Source organism: Chrysochloris asiatica, unplaced genomic scaffold (genome assembly GCF_000296735.1).
Source record: "Chrysochloris asiatica unplaced genomic scaffold, ChrAsi1.0 scaffold00024, whole genome shotgun sequence".
NCBI classification, from domain to species: domain Eukaryota; kingdom Metazoa; phylum Chordata; class Mammalia; order Afrosoricida; family Chrysochloridae; genus Chrysochloris; species Chrysochloris asiatica.
Window position 1 is genome coordinate 20,206,725 of NW_006408542.1, and position 15,141 is coordinate 20,221,865.

The following is a 15,141-nucleotide window of genomic DNA, read 5'->3' on the forward strand; positions in this document are numbered from 1 at the left end:
CAGTCCTGATAACAATTATTCACTGTTTTATCACAAGAGACCCATCCGCATTTCATTTCATCAGCCCCGCCTAGACAGATTGTATGCTACTCAGTAGAGATTCTACCTTCCTCCATGCCCTTTAAAGCCAGTCACTTCTTGCCTTTGTAGCCTCCCCATTTTGGGTAACTGATGTCAAGGTTGTCCATCCCTGTCTACTCTGTGTATGGAGGGGGTGGGAATGATTCTTGCTGTAAAGATTTGTTCCCTCTTTTGAGCTACTGCATCCATAGGTGTAGGTTAAGTTCATCATAATGTATCAGATTACTCTTTTTTTCCTCTTCTTTCTTCTTCTGGTTGAGCTCTGATCATCCAGTCATTGAAGCCAGATCAAGTGGGTATTATGTGCAAGTGTGGGTGTTCTTGTGCATATGCCCTTTCTTCTTATCATCTGGACTCAACTCCATTAGGGTTTTGCTACATTTTATAATCATTTTTCTGAATTCCTTCTCAGGCATTTCCAAAGCCTCTCCTGTCTTCCAGTATGGAGTGTAGGTCTACTTCCAGCTCATTTGCCTCAGTCACTTTATTTCATTTCTGTACATGTGCTTATATGGTCTGCTTCTGTTTTTGGAGACATATTCAGGATTTATCTGTTGCCTTAATACTTAGATGGGTGTGTATTTTGGTATTTTTTTTTATGCTTTCTGATTTCCTCCAGGTAGAATGTGATCAGGAAATCGGTTTCCCTTTTCGTTCTTCTTCTTGAGAAATTTCAAGATACCACTGTTGGTCGTTTTGACGTAGCTCGGGATTTAATTTTTGGCCTATTTCCTTTTTTGTCTGCCTGTCCCACTCCACAATCCCCGATCAGGCCTTTTTTCTAGTTATAAACAGTTCAGGGCCAGCTGTGGCCATTTGGTTTTAAGTGGAAACTGTCTCTTTAAATTTTGAGGAGATCTGTACACATGCATAGTAGACCCCTCTGAGAGTGGGGTTGGGGTGTCCACTGGCTCAGGCTCCCCTATAGTCACCAGAATGGAGGTGTTCAGACATCAAGGGACCAGTGAACAAATACCAAAAGAAAAGAATGTCCACACCTTTATCTCCGCGGTTCTGTCAGGCATCCGTGGCTCCTCTGATCCTTCCCCAGCTTGGTCTCACCCAAGATGACAGTTCCTGGAGCAGCCGAGCATTTTGAATTAGAAAGCAATGGATTTCTTGCTTCTGCTACAAATTCCCCTAGCTGTAAGCCTTCCAACCTTGTAAATATTCCTTTATATGTGGTTCAGAGTTCTGGGACCATCCCCTGAGCCTGCTTGGTCCGGTATTTTGTGTTATTGCTGATGGAGCTCCTTACTGCACTTCCACCCAATCCGTCATCTTGTTTGTTTTCCACCTGTACAGTTTTATTTTATGTTGTTGAAATGAATAAGTTATTGGTCTTGCAAAAACTTATCATGTGATCACTAGCACAGTTTCTATCACCAAAGTCATGGTTTCTATTTACTAATCCTTTCTTTTTGTTTCCAACTTTTGTATTCCAATCAACAGTAAATGCTAATATATCTTGATTTCAAGTTTGATCAATTTCAGACTAATGATGTTGGTAAAATTCTCCAGTTTTTTCATCATTGCTTTAGTGGATGATGTACAAATTTGAATAGTAATTGTGTTAACTGATCTTCTTTGTAGGCATACAGATAGATAATATCCTATTACAGAAAGCACTGTATTTCAAGATAGATCTTAAGATGCTCTTTTTGATGATGAATGTGACACCTTTCCTCTTCAATATGTCATTCCTGGCATAGTAAACCATAGGATTGATTCAAAATGGTCAATACAAGTCCATTTGAGTTCTCTAAAGCCTAGGATATTAATCTTTATGCATTTCATTTCATTTTTGACAACCTCCAATTTTTCTAAATTGATACTTAATATGTTTCACTTATTAATGGATGTTTGCAGCTGTTTCTTCTCATTTTGAGTTGTACCCCAACAGCAAATAAAGAACCCCACATTTTGCTCCATCCATATCATTAAAGTCAGCTCCACTTTGAGGAGGCAGCTCTTCCACGATTGCATTTAAATGCTAAAGTGAAGGTCTCATTTTCTGGTACTGTATCAAAGTTTCCCACTGCTATTCATAAGATTTTCAATGGCGAATCATTCAGAAGTGGTCCACCTCTCCTTCTTAGTCTATCAGTCCAAATATATATATATGTATATGAAGTCCATATATTTGTAAGTATGTGTATATATATAGTCCTAATGTGGTACTGTAGAGTGACTGTATATAATGTTGTTTTTAAGTGCCGTGGAGTCAGTTCCGACCCATAGTGACCCTGTATAGGATTTCCAAGGAGCAGCTGGTGAGCTTGAACCATCAATTTTGCGTTCAAACTGACTTTGCAATCCAGCGCATTTACCCACACCACACCAGGACTCATGTGTGTGTGTGTGTGTGTGTGTGTGTGTGTGTATAAACATATGGAGTCCTAGTGTGGGATTATAGGATAAGCACTTGACTATAATGTAGGTTTGAACTGAAAAGTCGGCAGTTCGAATCCACCAGTCACTAGTGGGTTTAAACTGACAACCTTGTGTTTTGCAGTCCAGTATTGATCTTACTAGGACTCCATATATACTTATGGTGGTGATGGTGGATATATGCTATGGAGTGGGTTCTGACTTATAGTGAGCCTGTATAGGGTTACCGAGGCTGTGAATCTTTACTGGAACAGAAAGTCGCAGCTTTCTCCTCCACAGCTGGTAGATTCGAACTGTTGACCTTGCGGTTAGCAAGCAGTTCAGCTCGTAATCTATTATGCTACCAGAGCTCCATATATAGTCTTTTCTAAATGTTGACTAGAGGGCTGAGGTCTTATCCTTGCTGGAAAGAAGTAGCAAAGGGGTCAGGGAGGTGTTCCTCAGTGTTGAGAAACAGCTCATTTAAAATTTAAATCACAAAGACAGTATTCCCCTAACCCCAAATGTATACCTCCTGGGAGCCTGCCTGCCACAGCTCCCTGCCAGCTGTGGTTCAAACGGATTTTTCAGTCCAATGCATTAACCCACAGCGCCACACCAGGACTCCGTGTGCCGTACAATAAGACCCTTGGTGGTGGTGGCTGTGTGCCTGTGCCGTGGAGTCGGCTCTGACTCATAGCGTCCCTGTACAGGGTTTCCGAGGCTGTAAATCTTTACGGAAGCAGAACGCCTCATCTTTCTCCCGCGGAACAGCTGGTAGTTTCGAACTGCAGACTTTGCGGTTCGCAGTCCGATTCGTAACCACTGCGCTACCAGAGATCCTTAATAAAATCCTTAGATTCGGTTTTGTTTTGTTTTGTTTTTTGCCTTGGTGTTGCCTCTTAAGTTGTTAAGTGCCATGGAGTCAGTGCTGACTCATACGACCCTGTATAAGGGTTTCCAAGGAGCTACTGGTGCTTCTTACGTGGCCTCAGTCTCCAAACTGAGACTGTTCCTTCTAGTTGCACCGAAGGCTGAGACACAGAAACAGGCTGGTCTGGGGCAGAAAGTAGACATCTGCCTCTTCCCCCAGGCCACGCCCTATAGTTGTTTGAACTTCTTGATACCCTACAGCGCCAGACTATTGTTGTTGTTTTGCGTCGTGGAGTCGGTTCCGACTCATAGCGACCCTGTACAGGGTTTCCGAGGCTGTAAATCTTTACGGGAGCAGAAAGCCTCATCTTTCTCCCGCGGAACAGCTGGTAGTTTCCAATGAGGGTTAGTAGCCCTCTTCGTAACCACTGTGCTGCCAGAGCTCCTTTACAGCGCCCTACTAAGGCCTGCTAAGTGCTTCATACACTTTGGTCACTGTCTTTAAACATCAGAATTAAAAGCACAAAACCAGAAAAATACCGAACTGGAGAAATAGCTTAAAACCTTTCAGAAATCTAGAGCAACAGAGGTTCCGCATAGGACAGGACAGCCTGTTAGTGTGTGCTGAATTAAGTTGGAAAGGGGAACCCCGCTGCTGAAAAATTAGCAGAGACTCAGGGTGGGGGCGTCCAAACTCAAGGGTCTCAGAACAGGTCTGTTTTCACCCGAGGACCCAGGAGTGGTGTGCAAAGTCTGCACTCCCCAACAAGCCTGGGAGGGAGCTGTGGCAGGCGGGCTCCTGGGAGGTGGCAGCAACCGGCCTCTCCCAGGATTTGTGACGTGCTGTTAACAACAGTGGTGACGGTGCCACCACGCAAAGCTGGGTCGTCTGGGCGGGGGTCTCTCTGGCCAAGAGTCCCGATGGGATGGAGAAGGGGCGGGGAGCGAGGCGCCCCCGGGCGCCCGGGCTCGGAGCAGAATTAAAGTGAGCGCCCAGTTGGTGGCTGCAGCGTGGGGCAGGCGCTGGGCCGGCCGTGAGCACCCGCCGCGCGCCTGGCTGCTGTGGCCGCGTTGGCCACCGGCGCGCCGGGCTCGCCGAACTCGCGCCACGCCCCCGCGGAGGTGGAGCAGCAGCCAGAGGCGGGTCCGCAGCTGGCGGCGTCGGGGTCGGGGGCGGGGGCTGTGGCAGCAGCTGCAGCAGCGGCGGAGGCAACAGCGGGAGGAGCTGCTGCAGCAGAGGCGGAGGCTACTTCTGGACGCGTCGGGGCCGCGCAGCCAGAGCCCCAGCCCACAGGCGCCGGGAGGCGCGCTGGGTGCTGCTGCTGTTGCCGCCGGGCCATCGTCTTCCGGGCCACCTCTGCCACCGAGGCTCCAGCCGCCGTCGACCCCTCCGCCCGCGTGTGCGCCGCAGCCTGGACGCCGCCCCCGGCCGGGTCTCCACTTCTCTGCCGCTCCTCCCATGACAGCACCCGCTCGAAGATGGCTGCGAAGGGCGCGCACAGCGCCCACCTGAAGGTGGAGGGCGAACTGGAGCGCTGCCGCGCGGAGGGCCACTGGAACCGCGTGTCCGAGCTGGTCCGGCAGCTACAGACGCTGGTCTTGCCTGGCGGCGGAAGCGGAGGCAGCCGGCGAGCCAGCCCGAGTCCGGGATTCACTACTCATGACTCCGGTGAGTGAAGGAAGGGGCTAGTTCACCGGCATCGAGCGCGCGAAACCCGCAGTCTACTCAGGGAAGCGTGGCCTATGATAGTCGCTTTGAGATTACCCTCCCTGCACAGCTAGTTTTAGGAGCAGCCAGGTAGTTAGGAAGTTTCTTCTGTCCCAAGAGAAAATCGCAACCTGGTTGGGTGCTTTGGGGAAAGAATGAAAAATAATGTTTCTTCACTGCCTTTTGGAGTCCTGTTGGTAGCTCCGTTTATGGTGTAAGGTACATGCACTCATCAGTGCAGGGCGTGGACTCTGACCACCCCCCTCCCGGGGGTCCTGGGGAGGTTCTGTAAACTATCAGGTGAAGGCACTGACTTTGGATTTCTTGGGCTCTCTTTGTCCTCCCTCCTTTCCCCCAAAGTAAGTTGAAAATGGAGCTCCGTTCTCAATAGACTTGGGGAGGGTTTGATGGAGCATGAAGGTGGGGTGGTTAAGGCCTGGCTAGTCTCAGTTTCCTCATCTATGGTCGAACTTGGGACCCGTCCAGCTCTGGCAGTCAGTGGTTTTAGTAGTAGGGCTGGGCTGGCTGGGCTGCGCTCTTGTGCTGCGGTGGGAAAGCACCCTGGTGGTTCAGTGGGGAGCACTCCGCCCCAGTCTTTAACCCCTAACCCCCCTCCCCCGCCCCCTCCTCTGTTCTTGGGGCCTTCAGCTCAGCCTGGAGAGCCCTTTCCATGTCCCCTCTATGCAGCCACTTCAGAGCCTTTGTGGAAGGAGGCAGGGAAGGGAGCAAATAAATACAGAGATAGAGATTTGAAAGACTGTTTAGCCTGTTGTGCGTGGGAAAGACTGAATGATAGTAATACTGCTAATGTTAAGTGCGATAGAGTCGGTTACGACTCATAGGGACATTGTATTTCCCAGGAGCAGCTGGTGGGTTTGAACTGCAGTCCTTATTCGAAGCAGTCCTACAGCACCACACTAGGAGTCTTAATAATAATAGTTAACATTGATTTGATGTGCAGTGTGTGACAGACACTGTCCCAAGACTTTAATCAACTCTAACTACTCAAATTCCATGAGGGGGAACTCTCGTTTTCCCACTTTTCAGATAAGGAAACTGAGAGCACAGAGAAGTTATCTTGATCCCCTAACCATTAAGTGGGGGAACCAGGATTTGAAGCCGAGTTTCTGAGCGCATTCTTTTAACACTCTGATCTTTCAAAGAGCTAACCTGCTGTCAGCTGGAAAAATCAATGGGGAGACAGGTAGTCAGAGAGTAGTTGGCTCTTAGATTGTGCAACTCAGAGAAAGGGTAGAAAACTTCAGGGAAGCAGCAGAACATGGGCTGGTCCCTGATGGGTGTTGGGGAAGGGCAGGTTATGTTTGACCAGAGAGAAAGTTAGAGGTGACAGGATGGACAGTTGATTTGGTTGGAGGCTTTTTGGCTGTTCTGAGTGTGGCATTGAACTGAAGGCACATGTTTGGAAAAAAAACCCTCTCTTAGGGTTGTTATTCGGTGCCATTGAGTCCGTATCAACTCATAGCGACCTTATGCACAACAGAATGAAACACTGCCCGGATCCTGGGCCAACCTCACAATTGTTGCCACGCTTGAGCCCATTGATGCTGCCATTTTGCCGGTCCATCTCACTGGGGGTCTTCTCTCTCTTTTTTTCTGAGGGTTGTTGTTGTAGGTAAATGCCTTTGATTCGATTCAGACCCATAGCTACCCTGTATAGGGTTTCCGAGGAGCAGCTGGTGAGCTTGAGCTACCGACCTTGGAGTTCAAATGGCTTTGCACTCTCATAGGGTAGGATGGATAAATTGCAGGTTCTCCTCTTCCTTCTTTGTGGGGTGGTGTGCTGGGAGAGGGCTGGAGAGGATGGAAATGGGAAGTAACCTTAATGGGTGAAGTGTGGGAATCTGAGTGAGGAGCCACAGAAAAACATGCTGGCCTCAAGACAGGATGGGCTGTGTTTCCTAATTTTGTCTTCGGTGGTCTTATGTAGTTTGAGCAGTTAATATCCCAGGAAGAAAAATTTAAGAGACCAGTTGGAAAAAATGGATTCAATAACATTTAAGGGACTTTTTAAAACAAACTGCAGGACTTCTCAGAACCTTTAATGAACTCAGCAGCGTGTGGTGTACAAGTCAGGTTAGTGTATAAATACCACATTTTCCAAACTTAATTTAATTATATTCTGTGGAACACTGGGAAACACTAGCATGGTTGTAATTGATAAAATGCTTTCTCTCTTTTTTTAAGTTTTAGAAATAACCCTATGAAGATCCCAGAAGTTATTATCTCCATTTTAGAGACAGAGATATCCAGGCCCAGAGAGTTATGTGGTCATTCCTGTACCCAAATTTAGGTGACTGACTTCCAAGTCCACTAGTGACAGCTTGGGGTTGTTGCAGAGCTTGGGAACTGTAGGAGCTGACTGGTACAGCAAAGGATTGTAGGGGCAGTGGGATGTCTCCTGCCACCTTTTGGGTTTGTCTCTGAGTGAGTTTTCTCTCACTTTTACACCATCCCCAGCTCACACATGGGACATATTTTAGATTGTCTGTTATTTCAGTTCTCTCTGTCATAGGGTTTCTTGTTCACTCTGGGGATTGAGAGCCTGCTTTGTTTGGGGTGTTGGTACTGACACCAACCCCAGGAGGGAAGTTTTTAAAGCCTCACTTGAACTACTGGATCAGTGGCCCAAAGTTTCCAAGCTATATAATTTGGGGGAAGGAAGGAAGATGCTGAGGTGGGGAGTTGATCCCCATTTTACAGAGGCCTGGTTGTATAAGTAAGGTTTCCTACAGAACTAAGAATAGCTCCGGAAGCCCAGACTCTACTTTAGGTAGGCCAGGTGGTGAGGTCTTCTGATCTGGTGAGAGTGAGGGGTCGGGAGATATTTAAGCATAACCACACCCTTTTCCTGTCTAGGAGTCGCTCCTCCACCCCAAGGGGAAGGCAGTTGCTACTGTTTGTACATTTTCTTTCAAATTCACATCCGGTTCAGATTTGATCAGGATGGTAGCAGGGGAACCCCATAGTGTGGCTGTGATGGAGAAATGTTCATATAAAAATGAAGAGTGCAGCTAAGTGACTGAAGAGAAAATTTAATTATAAAGTTTTAAAACCATGAAATGAAAGAATGAGTCTCATTCTTGTACCCATCAATCAACTTCATTGAGATGAACTTATCTGAGCTATGCCACAATCCATATCTCCCCTACATTTAAGCATTGCGTATATATTTATTAAATAAGAACTCTTTTTACAAAGATAGCTACAGAACCATTATCGTACCCCCCAAAGAGCTAACAATTAAAATTTATAGTTAGTTTGTTACAATCAGGATCCAATTAAGACCATACATTGCATTTGTTTGATGTCACACATCTGTCCCTCTGTCTGCCCCTCCATATGTCCATCTTGAGTTTGTAGTCCAGACCCCATCTTTTTCACTTTTTTTTAAAAACTGAGTTTTTTTCTTTTTTAATACTTGAGGCTGTTCTGGGCATTTCTTCTGTTTAAGTTAGAGTGGGTGTGGGGGGACAGGTGGCCTCTCATTAGTCCCAGCTTCTTCCTCTTGCTGTCGTTGGACTGTCCCAAGCCCCGTGGGGTGAGCAGCTGCAAAGACCACTGTGTTCCTATTTGACCTAGTGGGTGGGCAGTGTCCTGTTGGAGACCCTGACTTGGCAAACTGGCTCATGTCTTCAGATTGTGAAGCAACAGGCTAGGGAGAGGGGAGCAAACAAATAATCAAACAAACAAAAATCCAAACCCACAGCCATCAATTCTATTCTAGCTCATAGTGAGGCTACATAGGGTTTTCAAGGCTGTAAATCTTCACGTGAGCAGACAACCTCATCTTTCACTCGGAGGAGTGGCTGGTGGACTTGAATCACCAACTTTGAGGTTAGCAGCCCATTGCCTAACACACAGAGCCACCAGGGCTCCTTGGAGAGGAGAGCACTGCCATCTATATATGGGGTCTGGAGAGAAGGCAGGTGTTGTGACCTGGGTTACAAAGTGGATCCCTGTGACCTGGGTCCCTAGAGAAGCCTGTAGAGCAGTAAGAGCTCTGAGGGCTGTGAGAAAAGTAATTGCTAGAGACCTTCAAAAAAATTAGGGTGAGGTGGGGGTTAACACAGTGGTTAATCCCTGGGGTCTCCTTTAGACCTCTGCTGAGGGCAGGCAAGGTCTTGGGCTGTCAGAAAGAACCACACCCAGGTCCTCAGGGTCTGGTGTTGTCCTTAGTGGGTAAGGTTGGGCGTGAAGTACCCTGGGAGGGGAAAGCATTGGAGCTTTCCCTAACCTGGGTGGTGAGTGTTTTAGGATGACCTGTGACCCAACGACTGCCGCCAGGCCAAGTCTATTCCAATTCATAGCGACTCCATAGGTCCACCGACCTTTTAGTCAGCAGCCCACTGTGCAACCAGGGCACCGTTGGATAACAGGATGATAAAAAGCAACCTGCTGTGCCTTGTTTGGGAGAAGGACAGGGAAGCTTCTATCCATCTGGATTTTATTTAACAACCGAAAATCTGGAACTTTAATTCCAAATGTCTCATCAGTTCTATAAACTGGCTAGTTGAGAATTACTGTCTTGGAGTGCCGCTGAGTAGGCTCTGACTCACAGAAACCTGTCTAGGGTTTCCGAGGAGCGGCTGGTGGGTTTGAACCACCGACCTCGTGGTTCAAACCAACCTTGCAGCCCAGTGCATTATCCTGCAGCACCACGCCAGGACTCCATTTGAGAATGGAGGAGGTGGTGGTTCTGTACTGTGGAGTCGGTTCTGACTCACAGCGATCCTGTATAGGATTTCTAAGGCTGTAAATCTCTATGGGAACAGAATGCCTCATCTTTCTCCCATGGAATGGCTGATAGTTTCGAACTGCTGACCTTGAGGGTAGCAGTCCAACTCATAACCACTATGCTACTAGAGCTCCAGTTGAGAATGTTGTTGTTGTTAAGCGATGTCAAGTCGGTTGGGTTCAGACTCAAGGACCCTGTGTAGGGTTTCCAAGAAGTGGCTGGTGAACTTGAACTGCCAACCTTGCAGTTCAAACCAACCTTGCAGCCCAACGCACTAACCTGCATTAACCTGCCAGCACCACACCAGGACTCCCCAGTTGAGAATAGTGAGATAGAAAAGGGGAAAGGAAGAGAGAGATATTGGATAAGGAGGTGGAGAATTGAGCAGAGGAAGAGGAGAAAGAAGTGAATTTCTGGACTTCCTAAATGATATTGTGGCTGCAGCAATTGTGAGGATGGCACAGGATCTGGCAGAATTTTTTTCTGTTGTACATAGAGCCAATACGAGCTGAAATTGACCTGATAGTACCCAATAACAAGGAAGTGTTTGTTAAACAAAAACAAATCGACTGTGGAAAAGTGAAATGGAAGGGTAGAAAAGGCTTGGGAGAAGGACCTGAGCATTAGTGAATGGAACTGTCTGATACTGACAAGTATATAAAAATGAGAACAATTCTTATCTCTGTCCTTGGATTACTATTAACTTTAAAAAAAGAAAAGGTACTAATTTTTAATCTTTTGTTTACAACTCTTCGACTGTTCTGTGTCTGTAAACTTGTAGAAGGTTTCAGGAGATTCTTCTTTGGCTTACTGTGACTATAACAATATTACATTGCATTCAGTGTGACTGAGATATAGCTATCCGGTGTTTTGGATAGTGCTTGAAACCAGTGATGATTTCTCTCAACTGTCAACTTTTCCATAGCACAATTTCCCACTCCTTTTCCTCTACCAGTCATAATAGCTTTATCCATGAGTAGAAAGAATTAGAATGTTTGGTGCAGGCATACACATACATACATTCATGTGTGAGGTCCCATGTGGAAGAATTTTGGATGATCCGCACCATCACAACCCTCCATCTGTTCAGAAACTGAGGGCTCTCCTCTGGCACTTTCATCTGTAACTGTTACCTTCATGATGTTGTAATGCAACAGCTGATGGGAAACAAAAGGGCTCTCGGGTCCTCCAGACCCACAGCTAGCTCCACCACTTCTTAGCCTTCTGAGTGTATCTTTGTTTCAGGTCTGTGTTTTCTCATCTGAGTGAGATAATATTAGTAAAGCACTTAATATAGTGCTTGGTGTATAGTCAGTGCTCACAGAGTACTATCTTTTGTTGTTATTGTTGTTATGTGCCATGGAGTCGGTTCTGACTCATAGCGACCCTGTGCAGGGTTTCCGACGCTGTAAATCTTTACGGGAGCAGAAAGCCTCATCTTTCTCCCGCGGAACAGCTGATAGTATTGAACTGCTGACCTGTGGTTCGCATCCCAATTTGTAACCACTACACTACCAGAGCTCCTTATTAAATGGAAATACCTATCTTTAGGACTGTGCAGATTAAAGTTACTCATTTGCCTGCTAACCGAAGGTTTGGTGGTTCCATCCCGCTCAGTGGCTCTGAGGAAGGAAAACCTGTCACTATGTTTCTGTAATGATCACAGCCAAGAAAACCCTATGGGGCAGTTGTACTGTCTTGTGGAATTGCTGTTAGTTGGATCCACTCTATGACACCTAACAATAGCATATATTAAAGTGACTGGCATATAGTAGACCCTCAACAAACATTAGTCCCTTTTCAGAGTAAAAAGCACTGTAGGTTTTTATTGTTTAGAACAGTGCTTCTAACATTGTCTGGGTGAAGGATCGTTTTTGTTTTTTAAATATTCAATGTGTTATGCTGTGTTATTTTCATAAATTACAATAAAAATAAATTACTAGGAAAATGAAAGCAAAAATACATAGACTCCTCCCACTGTCTCACTATTAGATTTACCAGGTTGAAAATTTTTCCGTCAAGTTTCTTGACGTGTACTCCCCCAATTTTTGCTCTCATCTCCTAGAGTTGAGTAACATTCAGAGACCTGCTCCAGTTTATGGCTTTGTGTATCACGGCTTTAGGAGACACTCTCATTCAGAGGAAAAGTTGTTTCAAGAGAATCAGCTGAAGGGAAGCTGGTTTCTCTTGGCTTAGGAGAGTACTGAACCGGGGCAGGCAGTTGGTTGCCCTGCCTTGAGGAGGCGGAACCTGACGGCCCGTTGATTGGCAGCGGACCGGAGGCAAGGCTCGATGGCCAATGATTGTCAGCTGTCCTCACCTAGCCCCGGAGCTGGACGACTGAGCCGGGTTCGCTCTTCCGAGTCACCTGGCAAAGGGGCGGGACCAGTCGGAGGTGGAGCCTTAGCGGGGGCAGACTTTCAGAGGAACATGTTCTTTCTGAAGGGGCAGTCTTGAGGATGCCAGACACTTGGCAGGCTACTACTTCTACCCCCTTTTTTTTGTGTGTGATAAATCTACATAACAAAATATTTGTGTTTTCAACTATTTTTACGTACAATTCAGTATCATTAAGTTTATGATGTTGTGCAACTACCACTATTATTCATTTCCAAAACTTACTATCACCCTAAGAGAAACTCAGTGCTTCTCAAGCATTAATTCCCCCTTTCTCCTTCCCATCCACATCTGGTAACTGAGAATAAACTTCAGTCTATATGTGTTTGCCTACTCTAGAGATGTCATATGAGTTGTTTAAAGTGCTGTCTAGTCCGTTCTGACCCATAGCAACCCTGTATAGGGTTTCCGAGGAGCAGCTGGTGAGCTTGAACCACCAACCTTATTGTTCTAACCGACCTTGCAGTCCAGCGCATTAACCCACAGCGCCACACCAGGACTTGGTCATATGAGTGGGGTTATATAGTTTTCTTTTATGTCTGACTTATGGTACTCAGCCTAGTGTTTTCAGAGTTCATCCCTGTTGTAGCATACAGCAGAATACCATTTCTCTTTATGGCTGAATCATCTTTTGTTTGTACTTGTGGCATTTTGCATATCTGTCCATCTGTTGATGGGACACTTCAGTTGCTCACACTGTTTAGTTCTTATTGTGAATATTGCTGAAATAAACATTGGTATACAATGGTTAAGGGCTGGACAGCTAACTGAAAGGTTGATGGCTGGAACCCACTGGAGAAAAATCCTGGTGATCTGCTCCTGTTAAGATTACTTATTGCCATGGAGTTGATTTTGACGCATAGTGACTGCAGAGGACATGGTAAAGCTTCCATGGAGTCCTGGTGTGGCGCTGTGGGTTAATGCACTGGGCTGCAAACTTGGTTTGAGTAGCAGGGTTGGTGGTTCAAACTCACCAGCCGCTTTTTGGGAACCCTATACAGAGTTGCTATGAGTTACAACCGACTCTGTGGCACTTAACAGCAACAATCTTTATGGAAGCAGACTGCCACCTCTTTCTTCCATGGAGTGGAAGATGGATCCAAACTATAGACCTATTGTTTAGCAGCCAAATACTTAATCACTGCTCCATGTCTTTTCTGTTAAAAATTACTTTTCTGTTAAAGTCTAGGAAACCCTGTTTCATATTTCTATTCTGTCTATAGGGTTGATATGAATTGGAAATCATGGCACAACACAACTAGTAATGTTGAACATCTTTTCATGTGCTTATTGGCCATTTATTTATCTGCTTTGGGGAAATGTCTACTAAAGGCTTTTATCCGGTTTTAAAAGCTGTTGCGTTGTAGAAGATTTTTATATAGTTTAGATATAATGAAGATTTCCCTGCATTTTGTTTCTTTCTTTTTTAGAGTGTTTTGACATTTCTTTTATTTAAACTCTAACAGTGCAAAAATCAACCTTGTTAGATGAAAGAATCTATATTTATTCAGACTTTTTCTTTTTGATCTTTTATTGTGAATTGAGTGATAGTTTACAAGGGAGAACATCGTTTTGCACTCCGCTTACTGTATTTTGTTTCATGGTAATGATTACAATCCCTTCCATGCATCATTGGTTAACAGTATTTGCTTCTATTCCCTCTGATTTTTTTTGTTTTTGATATACACAAAAACGTGCAGTAATATGTAATCATTTAAACAACCAAAGAGTGCATTCTGCAAGCCAGCCTCCTGGCCACCAGCATACAGCCTTTCTTCTTCCATGATTCTAGAGTCCTCAGTTGCTCAGTCTCTCCATGTCCTCACCTCTGCCTCTATCTCTGGTGTTGCTTCTCTGGTTAGGGTCCCATGTTCTGTTCATGCTCTTTTCCCATGATGGTCCTAGGATCTTCTGTTCCTGGAATATAAGATTAACTAGTCTGCCCTTTTCATTTCACAACTTTTACCTTTACAGTTGTGACAATTGCAATCAGTCATGATAACAATTACTCACTGTTGAATCAAATGAATCCTATCCTCATCTCCTTTCACTCCACCTATCTGTAGACAAGATGAAAACTATTCAGTGGACATTCTACCTTGCCCCACACACTCTGGAATGAAATCCCTCTTGAAAACTTGTAAGCCAGACACTTCATGCCTTGATAGGCTCTCATTTTAGATAGCCAGTGTCTAAGTTGCCTGTCCTTATTAGCCCTGTGTACAGAGGGGATAGGTTTGATCCTTGATATGAAGACTCCTTCCCTCTTGGTTGGTATTTTGAGCTACTGCATCCATAAGTATAGGTCAAATTGTCGCAATTTACACTTGCTTTTTTCTCCCCTGCCATTTCTTCTAAGACTTTTGTGATACTGGTTTTTATATTTAGGCTATTGAGTTGATTTTCATATATGGTTTTTGTTTATGGGTCCAACTTCATTCTTTTGCATTTTGGAAATCCAGTTGTCTGAGCACTGTTTATTAAAGAGAAGATTATTTCCCTACTGAATGTACTTGTCATCCTTGTCAAAAATGAAGTAACCTTGTTGTTGCTGTTGTTACGAGCCATTGAGTTTGTTCTGACTCATAGCTTACATAGGATTTCTGAGGAGCAGCTTGTGAATTTGAATCGGAACCTTGCGGTTATCAACCCAGTGTTTATCCTATAGTGCCACCCCAGGAGTCCTTTGATGTATGGATTTATTTCTGGACTGTCAGTTTTATTCTTTAGAAATATATAAATTTATTGAAAAATACCACAGTGAATAAGGAAAACTGTAGAAGAATTGATGCCTTTGAGTTTTGGTGTTGGAGGAGAATATTGAAAGTGCCATGGGCTGCCAAAAGAACCAATAGATCTGTTCTGGAAGAAGTGCAGCCAGAGTGCTCCTTGGAGGCCAGTATGGCCAAACTTTGTCTCTCATACTTTGGACATATTGTTAGGAAGGACCAGTCTC

At 45.2% G+C, this 15,141-nt stretch overlaps 1 protein-coding gene across 2 annotated transcripts in view; it reads left to right on the plus strand.

The window, feature by feature from the left end:
• Nucleotides 1-4,803: 4,803 nt before the first annotated feature.
• Nucleotides 4,804-15,141, plus strand: part of TTC7A (tetratricopeptide repeat domain 7A) — a 149,831-nt gene continuing 139,493 nt past the window's right edge. Inside the window, exon 1 of one of the 2 annotated variants that reach the window (XM_006839425.1) lies at nucleotides 4,804-4,993. In XM_006839425.1, coding sequence (XP_006839488.1) covers nucleotides 4,804-4,993 — 190 coding nt within the window. The remainder of the gene's footprint in view (nucleotides 4,994-15,141) is intronic. The other variant, XM_006839426.1, reaches the window with a different exon arrangement.